The sequence below is a fragment of the Ovis canadensis genome, chromosome 8 (assembly GCF_042477335.2).
Source record: "Ovis canadensis isolate MfBH-ARS-UI-01 breed Bighorn chromosome 8, ARS-UI_OviCan_v2, whole genome shotgun sequence".
NCBI lineage: Eukaryota > Metazoa > Chordata > Mammalia > Artiodactyla > Bovidae > Ovis > Ovis canadensis.
In genome coordinates this window covers 16577815-16605567 of record NC_091252.1, presented here as the reverse complement: position 1 = coordinate 16605567, position 27753 = coordinate 16577815, and the positions used below count along the sequence as shown (strand labels likewise).

The following is a 27753-nucleotide window of genomic DNA, read 5'->3' as shown; positions in this document are numbered from 1 at the left end:
ATTATTGTCCTCATGGATAAGTGTAATCCCCAGCAGTATATCAGACAACGCAGTTGACATTTTGTCAAATGTCATATAATACTTTTAATTCTAAACGTAAGGATATTTTATCCAAAGTGTATTAAGCACATTAGAGTCTGAGAAATGGCCCTTAAAGTGGTGATAGGGAAAAGTCAGAGCATATGTAAGCTTATTACCTTTTATCTTTAGGACCTCATCCTTCAGTATATCTGGCGTTCAAAGAATCTCTTTGGGTTTGTTTGTTACTGTTTTCTTTTAACTTGTTGAGTGGAATAAAGCAGAGCTTTTCAGCTTTTAAGTGAGAAAATTGCTTTTGGAAGTATTTCAATTTCTTTTTAGGTGCCTTAACTATTATATCCACTAAGGGTAATACTGCACTACAGAGGTTGTACTTATAATTAAATATTACTTACATTAAATACTGGGCTAAAGGTATGCACTTATACACGGGGTTCCTACGGGAAATTGAAGTTAACATGGAAATTCCTATCTCTGTCTTTGAAGAGAGCAGCTGTGAATTTTATACAGTCACAACAATTATAGATTCCTCTTTTAAGTAGATATGCTTGTAAACTGAGATTTATTTATATCTACTTTCTCTCCTTTACCCATACACTCAGTCATCTGTAAAACAGCTAAATGGCAGGATGTGGGAAAGGATTTCCATACTTAATCTTTTTCCTGGTTCTGGAATCCTCTTCAGGCATTTGCAGATTATTTTGTATATATTAGTATTCTCCCTTTCACTTCCTCTTTTATGTCTGCTATTCTTCATGAAGCAGAATAAAAGTGAAATTTTCAAAATTTTCTGATAGGTTATTATCTTCAGAGTGAGGAACAGTTATCCCTATATTTGCTGAAGTCCTTGATATACCTGCAACAGTAACTTGCTCTCAAATGGTAATGGAAAATTATCGTTAGAGTTAAGTTCAACATTATTATTTAAATTTAGCTCTCAAAACATATAGTAAATTTGGCATTTCTAATGTTAGAAGGATTCTTTCAATAATAATAATAAATCAAAAGAATGAGAAAGAAACATTACATTGTGTTTATATTTCATTTTGGCATTGCTGCTGCTGCTGCTAAGTTACTTCAGTCATGTCCAACTCTGTGCAACCCCAGAGACGGCAGCCCACCAGGCTCCCCCGTCCCTGGGATTCTCCAGGCAAGAACACTGGAGTGGGTTGCCATTGCCTTCTCCAATGCATGAAAGTGAAAAGTGAAAGTGAAGTTGCTCAGTCGTGTCTGACTCTTAGTGACCTCATGGACTCCAGCCTACCAGGCTCCTCTGTCCATGGGATATTCCAGGCAAGAATACTGGAATGGGGTGCCATTGCCTTCTCCCATTTTGGCATTAAGTTATGTCATATACTGAGATTATAAAAAATATCTATAACTTCTTAATTTTTTGATGACTTTGAAAGGAATTCTTTGAGTGTGAGAGGGATGGTAGGCATTTATTTGTCATACTTTATGAAGCATTGTGTGTGTGTTGATTTGAGTTAGGCACATAATCTCTTATACTTTTTTGAGGGAAAAATCCAGTGAGTAATAACGCTGTTGCTATCTTACAGTAGTAGATCAGTAGGCATAGAGCTGGGAGAGCACTCTGAACCTGGGTTTAGTGAACTACTACCCATGAGTCAAATCCAGCCCACTGCCTGGTTTTGTAAATAAAGTTTTATTCAAACACAGATGCGCTCAGTTGTTCACATTGTCTGTGGTTGCTTTTGTACCACACGTGGAGTTGGGTAGTTACGATAGACTGTATTGCCTACAAAGCCTAAGATAATTGTTATCTGGCCTTGTACAGGAAAAAACAAAAACAAAAACTGCAGCCCTTGTTCTAAAAACTTAATTCCTAGTTTTAAGAGCATTTGATTTTGGGGGAACAAGAATGATACGTTAAGAGGAAGCTGTTTTCTGATTGTTTTAATTGAAGATACATAAATAAAGGGAAGAAAGTTATCACTGTACTATTTTATGTGGTCTTATCAAAAATCTAAAAATGTTTATGTTTTGTGTATGTGATACAATTTTCTAATTGTGCCAAACTTACAGTCTCATTTGTAATTTTTTACTGGTGATTTGCAGTGACAAATTCCAAAATGTTACCTTGTGATAAATGCCAAAATATGAGATCATTGTTATTTACAATTTCTTTGTATTTTTATCTTGTTATCACTTCAGGTGGAGTTAGAGAACATATGTATTCACTATTCACATTCTTTTATTCCCCTGGAAACACATTAGCCGCTAACTAATACTTTGAAATCCAGTCTTAAAAGCAAATAGGATAAGACTTCAGGATCATAGGTTTTGACTGAACAATGAAAGATGCCTGTGAGGGGGCCGCACACTCTTATTACTTCCTAGAAGAACAATTCAGTAGTGGATGACTCAGTATTTCCTTCTTATGTATTTGGTATCTTAAGACTTGGTACACTTGTCATTAACTTCTATTGTTAGATATATTTGAAAACTTTTTCCAAGGGACTAATTCCAGCGGACTTTTGAGTGCTTTGGGGAAAGCACAACTAGAGGCGGTATAGTCCTGTGGTTAAGAGCATCAGCTTCAGCATCAGGGAACTCTTGGTTTAGCGCACAGCGTTGCCAGGCACTAGCAGTGCAGTTTACAAAGGCTGCCTCACACTTTTCATCTACAGCGTTCTCAGCTCTTTAAAAAAGGTAGGGAAATAGATAATACTAGTAAAGTAGATAATAGTACTGCCAATCCCACAGGATTTTTTGTGGGATTACATGAAATGATGTGTGTAATTAGAACAGGATACACAGGAAGAAGCTGCTTTTAATTCTATAGACAGATTTAAATAAATTGTATCCATTTTATTTTCTTACCTAAAATCTTTTTTTGATAAATGCTATACAAGATCGAAACTGAAATCAATGTGATTGATAAGTGAAATTCTGTTAGGAAAATTATCCAGTGTTTTGTACCAGAATATTTTAATAATGGACGTTTCCCAGTAGAATAATGAGAAGAGCCTAGGGAAGGAGACAGTGTAATCGCCAAGTCTGACTGTTCCCTAATTCTCTCTCTTTCTTAGGTTTCTAAATCTGTTTACTTGGTTTCAGAATCATTGTGTCAAATAATATTTACCAAAGAAAAACAGAGTTAGTTAATTCTCTCAGGAGTAAGCCATTCACTCCTAAATGTATGTTGAGGACCACGTAAAAAGATTTTGTTTTTCAAAAACATAAAGGATATCTCTTCAAATTAAGGCAAAAGAGCATAAACTGTTTCCATAAACTCAATAATTTGTAATAAATACTATGAGTTTATTCACTCCTTTAGTGAACTTTGATCTTTTAGGAGGTGTACACTTTTCTAAACACTTAGAATATTGAAATGGCAGCTATAGTTATCAGTGAGAGTTCATAGATGATCAACAACACAGTGTTGATGCGATATGATGAGAAGCTTGATAGAGGCAGCACAACATGTTGAGGTATCGTAGGAGAGAGGTACCTAATTCAGGGTGTGGTAGGAGATGGTAAGGGGAACTTCCTTGAGAAGTGAGCCAAGCTGGATATTCCACAGTTTAGGGAAAGGCATATACAACCATTGGAAGAATATAACATGCAATTATGTATTATTTGACATGGCGAAAAATACATATAGACCCCTGTTAAGCAAGAGTTAGAGATGTTGTTGGAGGACAAAGTCAAGATTCTTTTGTGACGTTTGAAGGGGGTTCTTCCCTGAAGTCATGGAACAAAAATGATGGCTTTAGAGAAGTGAGTAGAATTTCTCTTTTTAATGATCTGTTGAGAATTTTGTAGAGGATGAATTAAAGCTAAGTCGATAGCCAGAGGCATTGGTAAAAAGGTTCTAGGAGTGATCCATGTGAGTCACGGTGGGAGTAGGGATGGAATTAATAGGCTAAAAATAGAGCTAGGATTTAAGAGGTTTATTTGCATATGGGGCGGAGTTGAGGCAATAATGTGAGCGATATATGTTTTAACTTGTGCAGCTGGTTAGAAAGCCATGCCATTTACTGTGGTAGGGATTTAAGTGGAGAAGTTTGTGAAGATTGGGACGTGTTGAGTTTGAGATCCACACATAGATTGCCAAGTAGAAATGCTTAGCAGGCAGTGGGAGTGCAGGAGAGAGATCTAGGCTAGAAGATTCAAGTTGGGAATCATTGAATATAGAAGTTGATCATTTTACCTCATGTATGTAATGTGAGAAGTCTGAGTCTTCGACTTTAAAGCAAACTAAACAAGAAGAGAGGAGTCAGTAATTAAAACTGAGAAAGAGCTGCCTAAGAGGCCGCAGGAGAGAAAAAAAGATGTGGTGTCTTAAAAGCCAGAGGATTTGTATTTTACTAAAGATAGAAACCTAAAGTAAAATTAGAACTGAAAGGCATCTTTTGGATTTGGCAAGGCCATTAGTGACCTTAAGGAAAAAATCTTTGTTTTAAGTTTTAGAGAAAGGAGTGAGATTGCAGTGCACTAAGGAAAGATTGGGAATTGAAAATTTAAAAAGACAGTATAGAGTAGTCTTTCAAAAAGTTTGACAGTAAAACAGGCTGTTTCTGAACGTGGTGCACTACCACTGGACATGCTTAAATTGTATTGTGTAGTCCTCTGTTGTGGTGAATTTGTTGAGGGGTCGGTCTCTATTAAGCTGTCAACTTGCTGACAGCAAATCCTTTTTCTCAAACCTTTTTAGATCTATAGTGCCTTCCATTGTATCTGGTGTATACAGTAGGCATATGACAAAAAAAGAAAGATGAATGAATGAGCCAGTCAGTTAGAGATACAGAAGTGAATAATGTCCTTCCTTGTAAGAAACTTCTGTTAAGGAAGATACACATATAAAAATGTCCGTAAGATGAATTCTCTCCTCCTACTGTGCTTCATTTACAATAGTCTTTTTCTGTGTTTCAAACTTACAAAGCCCATTTTTGGCTTAAAGACTTTGTACTATCTGTTCCCTTTGCCTGGAATAATCTCTGAAATATTGCTGTGACTTATTCCTTTTTTTAGCAGCTCTGGTCAAACACTGCATATTTAAAAGACTTTTCGCTGTCTACCTTCCCTCCCCATACTGTATCATTGTCTGTCACGTTATCTTACTGTGCTTTTCTTATAATATCTATCACTGTCTGAAATTCTTAATTTTTAAAATTAGCTTTAATTGTATTTTCTTATTAAAGAAGTTCAATGAGGACGGGTAGGACCTTGACTGAATTATTTATGATCACTGATTAAAGTAGGCATCCTTGAGTCTATACTGATGTAAATTGGTAAATAATTAAGTGAGAAAAAGGGAAACCGCTTATTTACGGTAGAATGCCAACTGATAGTTACAGAAAGAATGCTGCTTTGGCAACTGTCATAGTGGTGGTTGATTCATTTGTGTGTCATCGATGGACGGTAGATTGGTTGATACTGGTTTGAAGATCTTGGCATAATCTAGCGTATGTTCCCACAAGATACTAATTTAATTGAAAGGGGGAAATTGCAACTTTCCAGGGGGGGAAACATGGGAAACACTTCACACGACAAAGTTACTAACTTCAGTAGTGGTGGGATGGGGGTTGACATTGCATATCCTCTGAAGTGGTACATGGAGGAAAACACAGCATCTAGTCTGTGGGATTCCTACCAAGACAGTATGATCTGACAGAATTTAAAGTTTGTGTTCTTTATAAACTTCTGAGGACATGAAACATAGAGAAAGCCTCAGGAAATCCTCCAGATTGAAGAGATGGAAGTGACAATATAACACATGTTGCTATATGGGCTACTGCTGCTGCTGCTGCTAAGTTGCATCAGTCGTGTCCGACTCTGTGTGACCCCATAGACGGCAGTCCACCAGGCTCCCACATCCCTGGGATTCTCCAGGCAAGAACACTGGAGTGGGTTGCCATTTGCTTCTCTAGTGCATGAACGTGAAAAGTGAAAGTGAAGTCGCTCAGTCGTGTCCGACTCTTAGCGACCCCATGGACTGCAGCCCACCAGGCTCCTCCGTCCATGGGATTTTCCAGGGAAGAGTACTGGAGTGGGGTGCCATTGCCTTCTCCGTGCTATATGGGACCCTAGGCCAGAAAAGAAAAGGGAACAATGTCAGGATAGTTGATAGAATTTGAATGGGCCTGTGGATTGGATGGCATTTTTATCATTATTAATTTCCCCAGTGTATGGAGATGTGTATCCTTGTTGTAGAGGAATGCACACTGGGATATTTAGAAGTGATGGGGCATCAAGTCTGTAGGTGTATTATATGGAGAGAAAGAAAAGAAAGGCGGTGATGGAGCAAATGCAGTGAATTGTTAATAGTTGATGTGTCTGGGTGATGGAAGACATTGGTACTGATCTTGAAACTCCCATAAGTTTGAAATGCAAAATTGCTTTTTCAAAGTACATGGGAGGTAGTGTAAGGATGATACTATATATTCAGTAAGTTTGGTAATAATGGAAAGGAGAGCTAGAATATGGTAATTTATAAGAAGATAAATTTTTGAAAACTAGGTCAGGGTAAGGAACTAGGAGAGCAGATGAAAGAGGGGATAACTGATGTGCAGTGGTCTTTCTGGATGATAGATAAGTGAATAAATAGATTAAGAGCAGTTTATGTGGACTGTTTAGAAAGATAATTAGGTTTACAATGAACAGATTCTGCTTTTCAAAGTGAAGTATTTTACACGATGAAGAGTGTTGGTTGGGGAATGGGACTGAGTTCCTTAGAGATGAATGGTAAAACCTGGTAATAGGGAATTGGGGCCAAAAAGGGTTGCTGATTAGCCTTAGCCATCCAAATCAACAGGAGCTGTGAACTTGCAGTGCTGCAGAATTAGTGTGCTTGTCTTCTTTTCCATAATGGTACTTGGCATCTGGGAGCAGGGCAAGAGCAAATGATGATTATGTTGATAAAAGGTTAGTCAGTGGTGGTTTAGATAGACAAGGAGTAAGAAAATTCAGCCTGTGTTTAGATGATTGACTCTAACGTTTAGGGTAATTTGTAAGGGAAATGAAATATAGGTCTGATAGATTGGTAAGAAAATCAGTGGCCTCTTCTAGAAAATACATGGAACTAAATTAAAAGTATAAGCAGTTTTTAGCTGCCCAAATAAGTGAATTGTTATTCAGATAAATAAAAGACTACTAAGGGCTTCCTTGGTGGTTCAGATGGTAAAGAATCCACCTGCATTGTGGGAGATCTAGGTTTGATCCCTGGGTAGGGAAGATCCCCTGAAGGAGAGCATGGCAACCCACTCCAGTAGCCTGGTGGGCTACAGTGTGTGGGGTTGCAAAGAGTCGGATACAACTGAGCGACTAAGCACACAAATAAGGCTACTTTTTCCCTTGAAAAGAAAATGACATTATAGTATGCATAACCATATACATGATGTTTTTAACATTTAATTCTGTTTGTTCTGATGACATCAAGAGGTGAAATCTGACTCATAAGCCATGCAATAGCAAGAGAAATTAGAATTCTCTTTGTTGATTCTGCCAAGGACTGCCAAATTCTCCAAGATACTAAAAGTTTAATAATCACCTAATTTCTTTTATCTTCATGCCAGAGCAATCATCGTTGCTTGGTATGTTCAGTTGATGCTTCTCTTTTAGCAGGGAAAAGTTTACAGGTCTGCTTTTTAACTCTAAGGTTGTCTGAGCACAGTTAACCTTCTGTACTGTTGCCCAAGTGTGTGTGGTTTTCTCCTTGCACAAGTCAGCAATTCTTTGTCATTTACTGTTCCATGTTGTAAAGTACTTTTCATCATTGAATAGTTAACATAGTTGTTAGAGCTAATTGTCTAGGTTTCAGTTTAAAAAAATGTTTACATATATACTTAAAAATAGTTCAATTAAGCCCTTTAAAACTTGTCTTCCAGAAACTTGAAAGTTGACTTTAGATTCTACTTTAGTTTTTACATAAATATAAATGATTGAAGACCCTGTATCTGAAGTTGTTTCGTAAAGCTTTCCTGTCAGTAGGTAGGACATTTTTTTGTAGATTTTAAGACGAATTTTAATACCCAAGTGCTCAACGAAGTAGAAAGCCATGTCACAGATCTGTGGAATTTTTCTTGACCAGAATACAAAAGCAAATGTATATACATATTGCTTTTGTATATACATATTTAATTCCTGGGCTTTAAATATGGAGAATGTCAGCATTCATTTTTATTTATCTGAAATTTGCCTCTCACACTTTTTATTTTGATGAAACTTTGTAGTTTCCATAAGGGATTCACAAAATAGGGACTTCTTTGGGATAGACTAAGAAGGAAGAGGGGTAGGTGATTACCTGCTGTGTAAGAGATCCGGTTAAATTCTAGAAGGAAAGGTCATTAAAGTATTAAAGAAATAACAGTGATTCCAGAGTAAATGTCTGATTCAGTTTCCTTCCTCTCCCCTAAGCTACAGAGCATGTTGATCGTTTTTAAAGGCACTTGGCTTTATCACTGTGGCTGTGGAAAAAGAAAATTCATAGGGTACTTTAAATTCATAAGTTTAAGTTCCACCCTTTATCAAGTCTTTTTACAAGTGATATCTTCACTGTTGTTTTTTCAGGATAGAGAAAAGTTACTTTTTCAGCCTTCTTGGCATTATCTTTGCACTGACAGGAAATCTTGACATGTAAGAGAAAACAGTGTAAATTTGATATGGCTCATTTTATTTGGGGATTTATGTAAGCTAAAGCTACATGTTCTTTCTGGTATCTTTATACTCAGTAAACAGAATGGCCAACGTGTCATTTATCTATGTTATCATGATAACGCATTATGTTACTATTAACATACTAATGAACACTCTTTCATGGTAATTGTGACAGTTTTACATTATTGAAAAGTGAAACTACTGATCCATTGCTACCTTTTATATTTGCTTGGCATTAACCACTAGCATAATATTATAATTTTATTTAAAAATGAATTCCAAAAAAAGCATCTTCAGTTTTCACCAGCTCGTATATTTCTTAAAACTTGTGGTTAAAGTTAGCCTTTGCTCTGCTTCATTCTGTACTCCAAGGGCAAATTTGCCTGTTACTCCAGGTGTTTCCTGACTTCCTACTTTTCCATTTGTCCTCGATAAAGAAAAGGACATCTTTTTTGTGTGTTGGTTCTAGAACGTCTTGTGGGTCTTCATAGAACCGTTCAACTTCAGTTTCTTCAGCATTACTGGTCGGGTCATAGACTTGAATTAACTGCAATATTGAATGGTTTGCCTTGGAAACGAATAGAGATCATTCTGTCGTTTTTGAATGTTGGCGCTTTTGATATTGTCCCAGGGGTCTCTGAAACTATCCTCAGTTCTTTTCATTCTTTTTACTTGATTCTGCTCTTCAGAAGTTGTTTCCGCCATTTTATCTTCCAGCTCACTGATTCATTCTTCTGTTGCAGATATTCTGCTGTTGATTCCTTGTAGAGTGTTTCTGATTTCAGTAATTGTGTTGTTTGTCTCTGTATGTTTATTCTTTAATTCTTCTAGGTCTTTGTTAATTGGTTCTTGCATTTTCTCCATTATGTTTTCAAGGTTTTTGATCATTTTTACTATCATTATTCTGAATTCTTTTTTAGGTAGTTGCCTATTTCCTCTTCATTTATTTGGACTTCTGTATTTCTAATTTGCTCCTTCATTTGTGTAGTCTTTCTCTGACTTTTCATTATTAATTTTTTAAAACTTACTGTGTTTGAGATTTCCTTTTCCCAGGCTTTAAATTTGAATTGTTTCTTCCTTTTGGTTTCTGCCCTCCCTAAGGTTGGTCCTGTGGTTTGTGTAAGCTTGTAGAGGGTGAGATTTGTGCTGAGTTTTTTTGTTTGTTTGCTTGTGTGTTTGTTTTTCCTGTAATGGGCAAGGCTGAGTGGGGTGGTTATCCTGTCTGCTGATGATTAGGTTTGTATTTTTGTTTGGTTTGTTGTTTAGGCAAATCGTCATGCACAGGGTGCTACTGGTGGTTGAGTGATTCCAGGTGTTGTATTCAGGTGGTTTCCTTTGTGTGAGTTCTCTAATTTAATAGTCCCTAGGGTTAGTTCTCTGGTAGCTGCTGCTGCTAAGTCGCTTCAGTCGTGTCTGACCCTGTGCGACCCCAGAGATGGCAGCCCGCCAGGCTTTGCCATCCCTGGGATTCTCCAGGCACTGGAGTGGGTTGCCATTTCCTTCTCCAATGCATGAAAGTGAAAAGTGAAAGAAGTCGCTCAGTCGTGTCCTACTCTTTGCAACCCCATGGATTGCAGCCCACCCGGCTCCTCTGTCCAAGGCATTTTCCAGGCAAGAGTACTGGAGTGGGCTGCCATTGCCTTCTCCACTCTGGTAGTCTAGGGTCTTGGAATTCAGTACTCCCACTCCCAAAGCTCAGGGCTTGATCTCAAACCAGACTTTTAGTCCCAACACCGGCAACTTACCATAAATCTGCTCTGAAATTTTATCCTGTTCACTGAGCCTCTCCTGGCTGAAGGCCAGTGAAACATTCCTGTTGTTTTAGGAGCACAGATGCCTTTGCTGTGGCAGAGCACCTAGGAATGGCATGGGAAGGAGTGTCACGTGGGCCAAGACCTGATCTCCGCTGGGGCTTTCACAGCAGGGCCTGGGGCCTGGACTCTGCTGGTTCAGAAGTAGCTCGTTTTAATTCTCTCTGACCTAACGTTACATCTGGTTTCTAGAAAGGGAACAAAAATACTGCATTTGAAAACACCAGCTACGCCCTCCCTTAATCTCGGCCCAATCCTAACTTTTTAAAAAAGAATATAGTTAACTTAGTTTTATTTGTGTTTGGCTATTCCGTCTTCACTGGGTATATTTTGCATCAGGTTCCTATTTTCCATCTTTGTTCTCACATATCAATTTTTTAAAAAATATTTTCATTTATTTGGCTCTGCCAGGTCTTAATTGTAGCATGCAGGATCTTGTACTTGTGGCATGTGAACTCTTAGTTGTGGTCTCTGGGATATAGTTCCCTGCTGCTGCTAAGTCACTTCAGTTGTGTCCAACTCTGTGTGACCCTATAGACGGCAGCCCACCAGGCTCCCCAGTCCCTGGGATTCTCCAGGCAAGAACACTGGAGTGGGTTGCCATTTCCTTCTCCAATGCATGAAAGTGAAAAGTGAAAGTGAAGTCACTCAGTCATGACTGACCCTCAGCAACCATCATGGACTGCAGCCTTTCAGGCTCCTCCGTCCGTGGGATTTTCCAGGCGAGAGTACTGGAGTGGGGTGCCACTGCCTTCTCCGCTAGTTCCCTGACCAGGGATCAAACCTGGGTCTCCTGCATTGGGAGTGCAGAGTCTTGGCCGCTGGCTACCAGGGAAGTCCCTCTCATATATCAATTCTTAAAGGAGCATTTCCTATGCTATAATACTAAATTTAGTACGGTGGTCACCCTTATATGGTATTAGTTTAAAATTAAATATGAGAATTTTCCCATTTGCTAAAGAAGAAAGATATAATGTGTCTATGGTATTCATGTACCAGTTTAGACATGTTTAAAGTTTTTTTAATCTTGAAATAAGTATGTAGTGAAGTCATTCAGTCGTGTCCGACTCCTTGCGACCCCATAGACTGTAGCCTACCAGGCTTCTCCGTCCATGGGATTCTCCAGGCAAGAATACTGGAGTGGGTTACCATTTCCTTCTCCAGGGGATCTTCCCGACCCAGGGATCGAACCCAGGTCTCCCGCACTGGAGGCAGACACTTTAACCTCTGAGCCACCAGGGAAGCCCTGAAATAAGTATAGACTCACACAAAGTTGCAAAAATAGTACAGAATCCCATGTACACTTTCATGTACCCTTCCTTCAGCTTTCCCTACTGGTGACATATGACGCAGCTGGAGTACAGTATCAAACTAGGAAATAGACACTGGTGCAGCATTGTTAACTAGACTACACATGTGGAGTTTTCAACATTTGTACACGTGTGTGTGTGCATGCATAGTTCTATTCAAATTTGTTCCATGTGTAGGCTCATGTAACTGCCATCACAGCCAAGGTGCAGAACGGTTCCATCCCCGCAGAGTACCTCCCTTGTGCTGCCTTTTATATTTGCATGCCTGGCAGCTGCCCGTCTGCTCTGTGTATCTCCAGTGTTATGTTGAGAATATTATGTAAATGAAAGCACACAGTATGTAACTTTTTAAGAGTGGCTTTTTTCATTAATCATAATACCGTTTAAATACGTTTAAGGTATTGCATGTCTAGTTGGTACCTTTTTTATTGTGGAGTAATATTCCATTGTATGGATGGACCAGAGTTTATTTAATCATTATTATTCCATTCTCTCCATTTTGAACTTAGGTTTATTAGGTTTTGAAGTGCTGATTTTCTATTGTATCTTCTACACCTAAAGAAGCTGATATAATTCAGTGCATTGAAATGAAATTCTAGCATATCAGATTTTACATGTGAGAATTTACATTTCAGAATATTCTCAGCTGTGGATAGTAGTCTTTTTAGTATGATTTGGGTTGGCTTTACGTATCTTTGAATCACAGAATGGACGGTATTTTCAATTATGACCCGCTATTCTAAAATCTCTACTTTCTATCATAGATTCATCACTTTCCATCTGCTTTTTTACTTATGTACTCATAAACCTATCCTATACTTGTGGGATGATATCAGTTTTTTAACATAAGGTTCTTTGTCCAACCATTATTATTATTATAATATTTTAAATAATTTTAATTTCCATTATTACTAATAGAAATCATACTCCTTATAGAAGTTTTCAGTGAACAAAGAGAAGAAAATTGAAAAATCACCTGAAACCCTGCCGCACAGGAATATTTTAATATTAAATATGGGGATTCCCTGGTGGCTCAGACGGTAAAGCATCTGCCTGCAATGCTGGAGACCCAGGTTCGATCCCTGGGTCAGGAAGATCCCCTGGAGAAGAAAATGCCAATCCACTCCAGTACTCTTGCCTGGAAAATTCCATGGACAGAGCCTGGTGGGCTACAGTCCATGGGATCGCAAAGAGTTGGACACGACTGAGTGACTTTACTCTCTTTTATGTCTTGTCTGCTTAAAATTCTTCATTAACTTCCCTTGCCAGGTTAAATTCAAACTCCTTAAGAGGCATTTAAAACTCTACCCTCTATGCCCTTCCTCAGATAAAACCTTTGCAGCTTAATTTTTGTTTTTAATTTCCCACTTATACTTCATACTCCCAGCTTTTTCCACTACCATGCCAAATCCTCAGTCCTAGCAGCAGTATCTATGTATTACTGAAAATAAGTGAATACTTCTTTTTCCCCTGGGCATTAGAACTTTGTTTAAAAACCTTGTCAGTTCAGGTTTTTTTCTGAAATCATGTTGTCTAATTTTAGCTGGAAGTTCACTGTTGCTTCCAGGATTTTTCCCTTATTGTTTATAAGATTCTACCACATTTTAAAACTTCTCTCACTTTTTTTGGTTCCTCCTTTTGTTTCCCGCTTCTCCACTTTTGGGAGATAATCCTCAGTTGTTTGTCTTGGTGCTGAGGTTGGACTCCTCTAATTTCTCTGCTGCTTGCTTTACAATTGCCATGTCCACCGTAGCTCTTCCTCCTCCATGAGGCCTAGGAGCCCATGTGTCCTTCCTACCAAGGCCAACGCCTGTGCCTGTGTTTTCCAACTCTTTCTTTTCTTTCACCATTTAAGTGACATTACTTTTGCCTTCATGTCTGTAACTCTTAACGTTTTGATTGAAAGAGTGTAATGTTCTATTCTTTGGTTTATAGACTTTACTAACTTTTGATGTAGGCTTCTGTAAAGAATGATCATCTGTTCAAGTTCTGCTTTACAGTTTGGTCTTTTTATAAGGAATAGTTTTATCAGTTTTTTAATTCATCCTTTCACATGCAACTTAAACATATTTATGTAAGAATATTTTCCTGGTAAATTTGATTTTTCTTCTTGTCTACACTCCTTTTCAAGCAATTATCTATGTGTACTTGTGTTTCTGATGGGCTTCCCTTGTGGCTCAGTTGGTAAAGAGTCCACCTGCAGCGTGGAAGAACTGGGTTCAATCTCTGTGTTTCTGATAGTCATTTTAAAAGAACTTAGTTGAATTTGTCAGGTCATATTTAGTTTCATATTCGCATAAAAATAAATGATCACAAATAATGATTCATGAGATAGAAATTGCCTGAGGATGCTTTTGGATTTTGTTCCAAAATTCTGCCAGAAGTTCTGGGGATCCGGGTGAGGGTTGGGGACAGTGTACTACTTTATATCATAGAGGAGGACAGTGAAGAGAGATTTCCCCGAAAGTAACATGAAAACTTTCTCTCCTGTAATTTAATGGAAGAAAAGAAAGGTTAATTGGGATAATACACACTAAAGCAAATTGTGTACAGTTTTGGGGGGGTGATATTGTGGGGGATTTTTTTTTTTTGTATGTGTCAAAGCAGAATTATAAAATAAGGTTAGTGAACTTAATACATTCATAATATACTGGGACTTTCTATTCAATTTTATTTGGTGAAAAGTCACTGGAAACTGACTTTTAGATAACAGGTTGCCCCCTGTCCTTTTCATAAAAGCTGGCATTTTGGTCAAAAAGATGTGTGCGTTTTTTTGTTTGTTTTCTGTTTGTTAACATGGAAGATAGAATATAAAGCAGACTTACTCAGATACATAAGAAATAATGAGCTGACATGATTTTTATTCTTCATGTACATTCTGCATGTGTTGGTATACTTAAAATTTTGTTTTTGTTGTGAATGTAGGTCAGAGCCGAATAGTGCCTTAGTTTTTAGAAGCAGATACTTCTCTGTGTCCTTGCTGTTGTAGATCCTCTTAAGTACTTTCTAATGTCAGATAAAATAATGTGTGTGAATTTTTTAACAAATTAGATTGGAATATTTGTAAAGAGTTCTTACCTACAGCCTTTGAAATGTTCTAATAAATTTTGAATCTGAGGAATGGATCTATGAGGTTAATGGTAATATATTGTACTCTTTGTATATTTAAAACTTTTTAATAGTAAAAACTAGAGGGGAAATAGGGAGAGGTTGGTAAAAGTAAACTTTGAACTATAAGATGAGTAAGAAAAATTAAAGAAGGAAAAAAAAGTCTAGAAGTTCTTACTGCTGCTTTGGCTAAGTGAAAGTGAAATGTTTATTTGTAAATATAGATATTCGTAGGAAAGTATTCTTTACGTTTCTCCTTGAGCTTATGCTTCTGCAAAGGGTAAACAGGTAGTATATATATTTTTAATGATATCATGCAGCTAAAATTAACTTTTTTCTAATAACTGATGTTGAGTGACTTTGTATGTAATGTATTTAGCATTTAGCACTGAAGATCAATGGTGGGAAACTCATATGTTACAGATTTTGGCTCTTTAGGAGGAAAAAGCATCAATAAGCTTCCTTTCATTTTTATAGTAACGTAGCTAGGATTAGTCACTATTGCATGTTACATTTGTTTTGCAGTTATAGTTTTGTTATATTAGAAGTTCAGATTCTTTGACAAGATTCCATACAGAGGCTGCCTTGGGTAGTGGGTAAGGGCTATAGGTAAAGGTTAGTTATTGCTAACATCCTACTTTTCCTGTTAGATTGTGGGCACATACAAGTATTCTTTATAAGTGAATAATTTATAAAATAAAGCACCTTGTGTAGAGGAAAGTTTCTAACACAAGTATATAATACATTTTAGTACTTAAAGTTACGAATATTGGGAAGTGGGTATAACAGATAGGATTAAAAAAAATCTGTGTTAAGTATTTGAACTAAAATATATAGTTAGTTCAATAAATATCCATTTTTATTTTAAGGGTTCTGATGACTGTCTTGTGAAAATCTGGGCAACAGATGATGGGAGATTATTAGCTACTTTGAGAGGGCATGCTGCTGAAATATCAGACATGGCTGTCAACTATGAGAATACCATGATAGCAGCTGGCAGTTGTGATAAAATGATCCGAGTCTGGTGTCTTCGTACGTGTGCACCTTTGGCAGTTCTTCAGGGCCACAGTGCATCTATAACATCACTACAGGTAATCATTTTAATCCCTGAAAAATCCTCTGTGGTTACATTTTAAAATAAATTTTAAGAAGTCACCTTTATAATCCATTCTACAAAGTCAACTAAAATAAATAAAGGAATATTTTCTCTTTTCTGTATAAATACATGGACTTTAAATATGAAGATAACCATGACATTTGTCAAATTGGAGTGTTTAAACATTATTGTTATTTGCTATTTGTATGGTTAAAATAGGTTTATTATTTGGACTATGTTACTCTTCTTATAAAATTGCTTCTTTCTTTTTCAGTTCTCACCATTGTGCAGTGGCTCAAAGAGATATCTATCTTCTACGGGGGCAGATGGCACTATTTGTTTTTGGCTCTGGGATGCTGGAACCCTTAAAATAAAGTCAGTTGCTCTTTTATTTTTTAGGATAAATATGTTTAACTTAATGGTTGAAATTACAAAGTATAAAGTAATCAACAGTAGGAATAATTTTATTTTTCTCCTTGAGTAACGTTAATTTTGGCTCTTCACTGACCTCTCACTTTTATCCTTTCCTTTTTGTTTTCATGCTTTAAAGACAGTTATATGTTAACATGTTTATTTTTTTTTATCTTACCGTTTTCCCTAGCTCTCGCCTTTTCAGAATACTCCTGTTTTATTACTACTACTTTTTGTATGCTGCAGTAACTCCTTTTGGTATTTAGAACATAATCTTCAGAGTTCCTAGTTCTTTAGAAGAATTGCAGTTATTTCTGTTACTGTATCTATAGAATAGATTTTATTGTGGATCTAGGGAAATTTAGGAAAATGGAATCATTAAATTTTCACTAAACTACACCAAGGTAGATAGATGCACCCTTCCCTCTGCCCCGTAATAGCATTTTGCATTTATGCTTTTACCTATAATGATATTTTGGTTTATTGAAATAAGTTGTCTGGACGATATTATGTTTGGGTTCAGGACACTGAGGCAAAGAAAGGTTAAATGACTTTCTCACAGTTAAAACGATATTTAAAAATGGCAAGGCCAGGACTGTAACATTTCCTTGCCCTCTGGTTTTGTGCTATTTCGTGCTGCCTCTCAAGTGGATCTAGTGGGATAAGTGCTCTATTTACCCCGTGGACCAATCTGTGAATGGAGAGGTGATGTTCACCTCCATCTTACAGATGAGGAGACTCAGGTACAGAAGTGTTGACTTGCCTAATAAGGTCACGCTGATAAGTGGCAGGACTGGAAACTGAGCTCGGAGGGCTCCTAGGCCTTAGCTTAAAATATTTCCTCAAATGTACATTTAAAAATAAATTATGTGTACCTGCTTATCTGTTTTTTCCCTTTAAGAATACTAGCATTTGTTTCAAATGGCAGTCTATATAATTGCTTACATATTCTGGTTATGGGTTCTAACTAACTGCTTGTTTGGCATGTGCCAAAAATTAATAAAAGTGTACCACAGTCTGTAAGATATTAATGAAAGCAGTTCTTTTATTGCCTATATGATAAATTTAGATAAATTTACTTAGAGGTAAATTCAGATAAATTTACTTAGAGGTAACTTTTTTCTCTAAATAAATGTTTAGGTTTCAAGAATGTTTTAGTAATTTTCTCTAAGCTATATCAGTTATGCTTAGCTATATCAGAGCTAATGAATATTAATAAAACTTGTTAAAATGTCGGTTAACAGAATATTCTGTACATTTTTCCCCTAAATGATCACAAGACTGAAACCATTCTGTGTTCAGTAGCTTGCATAGTGAAAGTTATGCAGTGCACTCTGATTGAAGGCTCTAATTATTTTTTATATTTTTCTCTCCTAATATTCTGAGAAAAACTAGGTTGAAATATATGTTAAGGGCTTTAAATGTAATCACTGTATTGGAATATTACATATATATTGTATATGTATTGGAACTGGTATGGGTAAAATCCATAATTTAATTTTTCTTCAGTCTGGTTGATTGTAACAGTAAGCATGTAATGTTAGTACTATTAATATAAACATATAATCTGTAATATAATTATGTAATTAATGGAAACATAGTTAAGTGTGACCTATTTTCTATAGATCACTATTTTAAATGAGCAATATAGTTGCTTACATATTTGTGACTTATTTCATTATATATTTGTGCATTGCTGTTCTGCTGTATGAAACTGAGAACCTGTTAAATTTGATTAGAAGTGAGTGTAACAACTATGTGTCAGGTAGGACAGTGACTTTGTTTCATGTATAGATTGTTACATAATGAGGAACTCCTCTAAAAATCTATATGTAAAGTTTCCACATGATCCTGCTGGTCATGACACACAATGATTTTGAACTTGCTTTTAGAAAGGGCACCATCTGTTGCTTCTTATTTTGTCCTTCTGTAATTATTTTTTGAGGCAGCTGAATTCCGGTGGTGTTGATCTCTTTGGGATATTTTTGATTAGTTATTTTTTGTATTACAGTCCAAGACCTGCAAAATTTACAGAGCGCCCTCGACCTGGAGTTCAAATGATCTGTTCATCTTTTAGTGCTGGTAAGATTTGTTTTCTTCCTGACTCTCCACTTAAAAGTTGTATATTTGAAGGCTTCTAGTGGAACACATAAAATTTTGGAATATACCTACTGTTGTAATGGAAATCATATTCTCTTGCATGTACCGGGGGTGGTCATAAATTAGTTTATCAGTATTTGAACTTTGCTTGAGTTTAGCTTACATACTCATTTGGTTGAGTGTTTTACTAATTAAGTTTTTCTTTAAGAAGACAATAAATCTTTTGTAGGAGGAAATAGTTTCAAATTTTACTGTTAAAGAATAAGTCTTCGAATAATTATCTCATTGAAAAGTATTTTAAATCTTTTGTATTTTCAGTGATTTTGGAAGTACTTATGGCTGAGTAAAATAGGTTGATAGACATTCGTACATCTTTATTACTTATTTTGCTCCAGATTGTTCTTATTTGCTCTTTAAAAAACAGCTTTATAGCAGTGATGAAATTCCAGTTACAGTTTGAGTTTATGTAGCAGCATTTTGAATGGATACCAGAGTCTTGATAAACAAATTGTGATCTGGAGATTTTAAGTGAATTGATGAGAAAATGAAACATGAATTAATGTTCCTAATACTAGTTCTTTCCACAGTTTACCTTTTCTTTTCATAATTGTGGTTAGCAGTAGTACCAGAGACAAGTGATTGCAAACTGGTGACATGAGTCTTATTTTTGCTGTACCAGTATCTAAACAGCTTTAATTTCTAGCTTCTCGATTTCCACTGCTACTGCCATGCAGACGGTTTTACTTCTAGTATTAATATAAATATAGGCTCTGCATGTGCTTCAGGGCACTCTAGATGCAATTTTATATAGCATTGTTTTCAGCACTGTGGGAGGGTGTTGATTCTGAGAGAGTGTAAAACTGCATGTACAAATAGCTGTAGTGCCGTAGAATGTATGTGCTCCATGAGAGTCGTAGTGAGAGTTCAGAGGAGAGGAGGCTTACTGGATTGCAAGTCTGGAAGGCCCATAGTGAAGGAGTTGGGGCCTAAATACTTGCTAGGATTTTAGCAGATGGGAAATAAGGCAGGAGAGGGATTTTAGCAGAATTAAGACATATTTTCTGATAATATTAACATGATTATGTAATTATTAGTGAAATCATTTGTAGAAGACAGCTTCTATAAATATTGAAAAATTCTAGTCAGAGCTTATGTTAGCAGACTCTTAATTTCAGGTTAGATGTATTATGTTCATTAGGATAAATGTGAATAGTTGTAGAATGAAACATTAGTCTTTCAGTATATAGTATGATAATGTTGCTTACATTTCTTATTTAATTTTCAGAGAGTTTGAGCTTGTATTTTACTCATAAATGTTTGATGTTATTCCTCAGGTGGAATGTTTCTGGCCACAGGAAGCACAGATCACATTATTAGGGTTTATTTTTTTGGATCAGGTCAGCCAGAGAAAATATCAGAATTGGAGTTTCATACTGTAAGTATTGTTGAAAAGACTTAGATGAGTATGATGTAAATGAGTCTTAACAGTTTATATTTAGGATCCTCTTTTCTGTTCATTTGTTTGTATATAGGACAAAGTTGACAGTATCCAGTTTTCCAACACTAGTAACAGGTAAAATAATTATTTTTGTTTGTCAAATTGAATTCTAGTTTTCAAATATGAAATAAAGACAGTCCTATGGTCAGGTTTTAATTAGCTTTGTATATTAATTAGCCACCTAGAATAAAGATCTTGACCAGTTATGATGAAAAGTCAATTTTCATCACATTCTTGTTAATGTGTATTTATGTTTTATCTATAATAATTTATTTGGCCACTTTTTTTTTCAATAATAGGGACTTTCATCCACCCTACATATTTTCTATACATATCAAAGTGTAAGGAAACTTTTAGTAAAGATTGGGAATACATTATAATGTAATATTTGAAGCAGAAGTGTTTATTGATAATAAACTTAGATGATATTGTGTATGTTTTTTCATATTCTTGTTTTAACTTTAAAAATGATATTTACATCTTGAGTAAAATGTTGAGAGGAAAATCAGTGTTTTTCTCTTGGAAAGTATCAATTCTCTTTCTAAGGTAGTAAATAGTGGCCTTGAATCACTTGAAGTTTAGGCGACCTAGCCACATACATTAGAATGTGTGTATGTATATAACATTTTAAAAGCCTCTGGTGTTTCAGAAATTCTTTGCTTTGCAGAAAATATCAGTTAGAATAATCTGTTATATTAGAAGACTGTGTAAGGAAAAGTGAAAGGTTTTTTCCCAGTGTTTTTAAAAACATAACTCTATTGGAAAGTGCATTTTGGTGAAGCACATGTGATTTTTTTTTTTCTTTGGCGGGTGGGCTCCTTTGCAGGTTTGTAAGTGGCAGTCGGGATGGGACAGCACGTATTTGGCAATTTAAACGAAGAGAATGGAAGAGTATTTTGCTGGATATGGCTACTCGGCCAGCAGGGTAAGAGATCACATTTGAAATATTACATAGATATATCTAGATCTTTTAAAGTTGTAAAGCTGTTTCACAGGTTAGTGTGAGACTCACCCTATAAAAGCATGGATCATAATCCCATGTTAAACTGATTACTTTTCTGTGACAATTGAAGGTGCTTTTGGAGATGAAAATGTTGACTTTTATAAAATGAGTTTTTGCCCTGTGTGAATTAATGATATTCTGCAGTTCAGTTTTGTTGACAGTATGATAGTACTATAAGAATAGCTGTACCTTTTACTACTTTTTAAAGAAAACTAGAACATGCAATGTTCCATCTGACCCAGGGGTGATGTGGTATATCCACTGGTTATCTCTAGCCAAGAGAAATTATACTACGTGTTGAAATTATCAGTTTAGTTTTAATATTTTAATGTATTTTTTTCTATCTGTGTTTATGCATAGTAGTCTTGAATGGGGAGCAAAGTATCAGGGCATGACGGCAACAGTAAAAGATGGAGAGTGAGCAGCATGGCACAGAGGTCTTTGACCCAGAAAGATATTAAAGTCAGTCATGTTTACTCAAGCTCATCTGTTACTAAGTATCATAGCAGCACCGGAATCCTGATTTTGCTGACTCCATACAGTGATTTTTGCCATTGTTTTTTGTTGGTTCAAATTATTCTTAAATACTGTGTTAAGCAGTAGTTAGTTATCCATGTTAATGAATGTAAACTAAGAAAATACATTTAGGTTTTTGTCATGCTGATATTTTAATAAACAAATACTGCTTCCATCACTTTCAGCCAAAACCTTCAAGGGATAGAAGATAAAATCACAAAAATGAAAGTAACGATGGTAGCATGGGATCGACATGACAATACAGTTATAACTGCAGTTAATAACATGACTTTGAAAGTTTGGAATTCTTACACTGGCCAACTAATTCATGTCCTGATGGTGAGAAAAAAGACTAATTTTTATTTGGTAAAAACTGAAGCTGGTTGTAAAATAGAATACTTTTGTTAAGAAATAAAGTCTTTTATGTTATCTAAAATTTCTTACTTGCTGGCTAACAGGTCTTTTTGGGAGAATGGAAATAATTTTAAAATGCAGTTAAACACGTTTGGCTTAGAAATGTAGATCTAGCTGTTTTTTTTAAATATTCAGGGCTGGATCAGTAAATAGTACTCACAGGTTTCACTTGATGATAGCAAATCCCTGGACAGTGATTTTATTTTAACTCAACTTTTTTATTATACATTTGATAAATTTGAAGATTTTTACCACTTATAGCAGTGTTGTCATATTGGTGTTTGTTTGATTTTTTTTATCTTTTAATATTTATAATTCTTTGACACTTATAAAATATTTCAGGGTCATGAAGATGAGGTATTTGTTCTTGAGCCACACCCATTTGATCCAAGAGTTCTCTTTTCTGCTGGTCATGATGGAAATGTGATAGTGTGGGATCTGGCAAGAGGAGTCAAAATTCGATCTTATTTTAATATGGTAATTATCAGTCTCTTCATTTGATAGCTGTTAAAGATTTGGGGAGTTGTTGATACAGGTCCCCTGCATATCACAAAGGAAATCCATTTAAGAATTGGGTCAGACATTTTCACCTTAAGTTTCAAAAAAGTTATTTATTCCATACTTTTATTAAATGCTAAATTTAAAAGAAAATTGCCTATATTACAATACCTGTTTATTGTGATATAACTAGTTTAGTTTTTGAGATAGTTTTAATAGTGAAACTTTGAAAAACTAACAAGTATGAAATGACAATATAGATAAGAAAAATGTTTCAAAAACCATGTGGAGAAATTATAAATAAATACTGTGTCATTGTATTTTACCAGCAGTCCTCCAGTACAACAGAATTTGATTCAGGTATATCAGTTTTAAATTAAAACCAAAGAAACAGGTATTCTTGCCTTTTATCATTATGGTATGTTAGATGTTTCTTTGGGTTAAGCCCTTTTTCCCTCCACATTTTGTTTCTTAAATGGATATTTGATGTCTTCTGCTGAGTATTTAAGTTGCAGTGGTTTAATATCATATAAAACGTGATGTGCAGTGTTTCACGCCTCTTAACTACTCCATAAAGGCAGAAGTGCCCGCAGATGCTGACTTTGTGTGCCTAGACATTTTTTTTAATCCCTTGCCGTATATTAGGGATGCCTTTCAGCAAAGCAAACAGAAAGGCAGGCATGTACTTACTTTTTTAATATGATTAAATTTAAAAAATCAATTATAAAAGCCTCTAGTAAAAAATCATAAAGCAATAGCATTAATATGTGTATGGCCAGAATTATTTTGCAAAAAAACTATTTAACAAAAACCAGTCATTTGTAAAATATAATGGCTTGTGAAATTTTTCATAAAAGTGACACTCTACTTGATTGATCATTATTGTAAAGTTACTTCTGTGTAATAAGCAGAATAAGAAAGAAATTTTTATCAGTGAAGAAATTAATTTTAGCTGTTGTCAATATGCCTTTAGTCTTCATAAGGTAAGATACAAGATTGGTCAGATTCTTTCCTAAAAAGTGTTAATTATTTGGATTACAAATGTTAGTGATAGATGGATTTCCTTTGTGATTATGTATATAGAGGAGAATTTTTTAAAAAGTAAATCCTTAACTATGCGCGTGAAGAATTTTTTCTTCTCTCCTTCTCTGTCTTTGTGTTTCTGATTTGCTCCTTTTTGGAACATCTCTGTCAAATAAGGAAGTCCTATCTCAGTTTGCCTTTATAGCTTCAAAAGAACACAAATTGTGGGCTACACATGTTAGTTTCATATTTTCAGAGATTTCTGATGTATTAGTAGAGTGTTTGGAGGGAAAGTTTTCTCTCAAAATTGAATATTACTCTCACCTTTCAGTTATGAAGGTGAATTTTTCCTCATCAGGTAAGTTGATCACAATAATACTCCACCTTGTCCATAGATACAAGAACTACAGCTTCTTAAGTTTGAAGTGACTTGCTCTTAGACCATTAAAAGTTAGTGATGTAACCAGGAGTAGAAGTCAGCCATATTATGTTATATACTCTTTGAAATTAGGCAAGGGATTAGTTCCATTACTGCCTTAAAAAGTATTATTTATTTAATAAGAGTTTTAGATAAAGCTATTTTCCTGTTCTTTCTATGAATAAGATAGAAAAAAGCCTATAAAGGGTGGAAGAAACAGATTTTTGTAATAGAATTGGATGATATCTATAGAATCTTCAAACTATGAGGAAAAAAAAATAGGCTTTTTAAAAAGGGTTAAAATATCTTGCATTTAAAAAACTGGAACTTGAGCTACCCCTCATCTTGTTAAAACACAGATACTCCTTTTAACTTTTTGCATGATGTTTTCAGCTTCTAAAGTATTTCTGCTTCCAAAACGCATAATACCTCATTTGGGTCTCATGAAACCTTGCAGTAAAATTGGGGTAGGTTTTATTGTTACTGGTTTTATGAATGGAGAAACTGTACAGAGATGAAGTGATTTGCCCACGTTTATCCAGATCACTAAGCTATCGTATGGGCACTTGGCGTTTAAACCCATGTTTTTTTGTCCCCTGCTAATGTGTTCTTAATGCTATGCTGTCTCTAGTTATGGTCGGTTGTTTACATATAGCTAACTTCCAGCTATGTCCAGTTAGTAATATTTCCAGAAGGAACATATTTTCATAATGATAGCTTTGAGGTAGATCTTTTGAGATCTTATTATTTAGCTTGATGGTTTTATCCTGTCTCTTCATTTATAAGTTATCTAAGTGCCCTACTTTCTGCTCTTCACTCCTTTGTTTATTTCATTTTTTTTTTAATCTATAGGCAGATAGAAGATAAAGCATCCAGCATTGCTATTAAGAAAATAAAAACCATTTGAGGGAGAAGTAGAAGCTTGTGTTCACTGTCTGCTCTCATGAATGTTGAGTTTTGGCTATAGTTGTAACTCTTTGGCTGTGTGTAGCTAATCAGTAAGTTTTTGAGTTACTAAAATAACATAAAATTTGACAAGCACAAATTCAACCCATGGTATTAAATCGTACATATTTAATTGTATTAGGTAAATAAGTTCAGTTTACTAAACACTTTGTGAACACCATGTAGAGGGACTCGTTACAGTGCTTGGGTGATTTAAAGGATGGCTAATTCTAGTGGAGTATACCCCACTTTCAGACTAGGAGTGGTTAAAGTTGACACAACGTGTTCAGAGTAAGTACTATTTCATGTGAGTTCAAAACTGAAGCTTAGAATTTGCCATCAAGCCAGAAAATAAGGGATATAAATTGTACCTTTAAAAGAACAAAAGTTCTGTATACAAATTCTTAAAAATATCAAGTATATTTTGAGACTACTGCTTTGAATTTTGTACTTGAAATTTATACCTTTACAAAATGTAATGAAATCCTGTGACAAAAATTATTTTGTATTAATCAGCATTTTACTGCCCTTTTCTCGCCTGTTAACAGAAATTTAAAAAAAACTTTAAAAAAACCTGATATCTTCAAAGTATCTTTAAAAATCCATGTTTCACATATAGTAATTATAATTTAACAAATTTATTAATAAAGGTAATAGATTTTAAAATAAGAAAACATTTTAGTATGGCGCATGATATCCTTCAGATAAATATTCTAATTCCTTTTTTTTTCTGTATCAAGCACAGTTTTTAAAATCTTTTTAAGACCACCTAAATCTGTAAACAGATTAAAAGAGTTAAGATTGAGAATTGAGATAAAAATGTTTTAATTCCTTGTCTGCTTACATAATTCCCTAACTTATTATTGTCTAGAAAAACTGATGGGGTTTTTTTCCTTACTTTCATTGCTAGCTTTCCTCTTAATAGAGGATCTGCATGATAAAAGCACTTGAAGGGGTTTGTGTTGGGTTTGTTTTTGTTACTTCTAAGCAGTGTATGATGAGTGAGATGGTTTAACTCCGGACATAGTATGGAATAGACAAGTACATGCTCCTTGCTCTCTCCTGCCCCTCTGTTCCATCTTTTAACTAAAAATAAAACAGTCTTAACATAAACTTTTAAAAGTATTTGTTGAAAAAGCATACTGTGTAAGGCGGAAAGTTTGAGCCCTTTTCTTTTTTTAACGAACCAGAGAAAAAAAGCTAGAGAAGATTAACGTGAGATAACTTTATTCTTCAAAGAACAACAACAACAAAATACTAATTCTAGGCTTACTTATGTTCATCTAAAAACTTAGTCAGTTATTCATATTTTCAGATCCTATGTAGCTTAAGTATTCTGGGCAAAGATTGAGTATTTTGGGATATTTTATTGAAGGTTGATAGCACTAATTGCACAGAGTTGAGCAATCCCACATTTTGTCTTTGGCAGTGGCAGGAGATAAACTTTATCTTGTTTTGATAAGGGTTGTTCTGAATTCTAGTTAAGAGGCTCTAACGTCCTATTAAATGTGAAGAGGCAGATAAATCAATCCTCCAAATAACTTGAAAATGTGTACAAACTCTCTTAACTAAAGTTGAGGGCTTTTGTAATATTCCCCATTCTCTGAAAGAGAGAGGCAAGTTTAGAAGTTTTAATATGACCATAAATGTTCCTAAACAGAGTTGTTTTTATACCCCCTTTTCCCTTTGTGTTACTACAGTACAGCTAAGTTTTAACTACAACTTTAACTAAGTGAATATTAAGTTGATATGAAAAGATGTGAAAAGAGACTTTGAAACTTCTTGGTACTAGGGCATTTGGAATTTGTAGATCCCATTTCAGTAGCTGATGTTGTATGTCTGGCACTTTTGCTGTATCTTTTCTGCACTCTTTTCTATTTCTGTTGTTCAAGCTATGTCTGTCTGTCTTTTCATGTCTTTCTATTTCTATAATGTTTTTCAAAGCTCTAGTTTTTGCACTTTGTCTGGTTTTGATATTGAAGAGTACAGTGTCTCTGGCTAGAAAGCAATTTTACTGAATTTGAGTTTTGCTTTGCTTTTGTTGTTTCCTGGGTAAATTCCAAATAACAGTTTTCATTTATGTAATCAAATTTTCCTTATTTATATAATTGTTAACCTTTCTTTTACTTAAGAGATTAAAAAAAAAAATGTTCCAGTGTCCACTAATCCAGAACAATATATTTCTCCTTGCAACGTTCCAAACAAGCAGAGGCTGCCAATCCACCACTCAGAATTTTTGCACATGCATACTTCTGACATTAACATGTTCTCAGTGTGACTTCTGTTTTAGTTTTGGATAATTACAGCTACATGTATCTAAGAAAGGGAGAAATAAGCTTGAAATAGGTATGTCTCGTATTGTGTTCTCTTGTGAATCAAGATTTCAAGACCTTTCTCTTCCTCTCTCTTTCTTCATCTTTTTCCTTTTTTCCTCCTTCCTTTCCTCTTATCTCACTACCTATCATCATCTAACAAGATATCATATCCTTGCACTCTTGTTTGTTAAAAGAACTTTTTATGCTTCTAGTCTTTGTTTCGGCCTCTCTGCATAAGAAATCACCTTCAATCTTCTGATTATAAACTTTAGTTACTGTCATTTTCTTTCAGGTTTCTGGGATTCTTTTGATTCTCTTTCTCGTCTATATCTTGGTATGAAAAACATATCTTAAAATTTGTTGCCATGAATGTGAACTTGTCTCTAGCTTGTCATACTTTATTTGGTGAATTACTTCTACATAGTAATTTTTTGATGTGTTTCATGATTTGCTATCACAGGGATATTTGAAACTTGATAGCCATAAGGGAAAGTATATAAAATTGTAGAATGTGAATATGCAGGTATAAACATTTTGATTAGCAGATACTTGAGTGCTTATTTTGTACATAAACACAAAATGTAGATGTCGTCCCTCTGTCTTTTTACTCCACCTTGCTGCAGTTT

At 35.2% G+C, this 27753-nt stretch overlaps 1 protein-coding gene across 4 annotated transcripts in view; it reads left to right on the top strand.

Moving 5' to 3' along the window:
• PHIP (pleckstrin homology domain interacting protein) overlaps positions 1-27753 on the top strand; it is a 122500-nt gene that overhangs the window by 34607 nt on the left and 60140 nt on the right. For all 4 annotated transcript variants that reach the window (XM_069598045.1, XM_069598044.1, XM_069598043.1 and 1 more), the window contains exons 8-15: positions 15760-15981; positions 16261-16361; positions 18409-18479; positions 19832-19932; positions 20030-20070; positions 20822-20920; positions 21700-21853; positions 22271-22405. In XM_069598045.1, coding sequence (XP_069454146.1) covers positions 15760-15981; positions 16261-16361; positions 18409-18479; positions 19832-19932; positions 20030-20070; positions 20822-20920; positions 21700-21853; positions 22271-22405 — 924 coding nt within the window. The remainder of the gene's footprint in view (positions 1-15759; positions 15982-16260; positions 16362-18408; positions 18480-19831; positions 19933-20029; positions 20071-20821; positions 20921-21699; positions 21854-22270; positions 22406-27753) is intronic.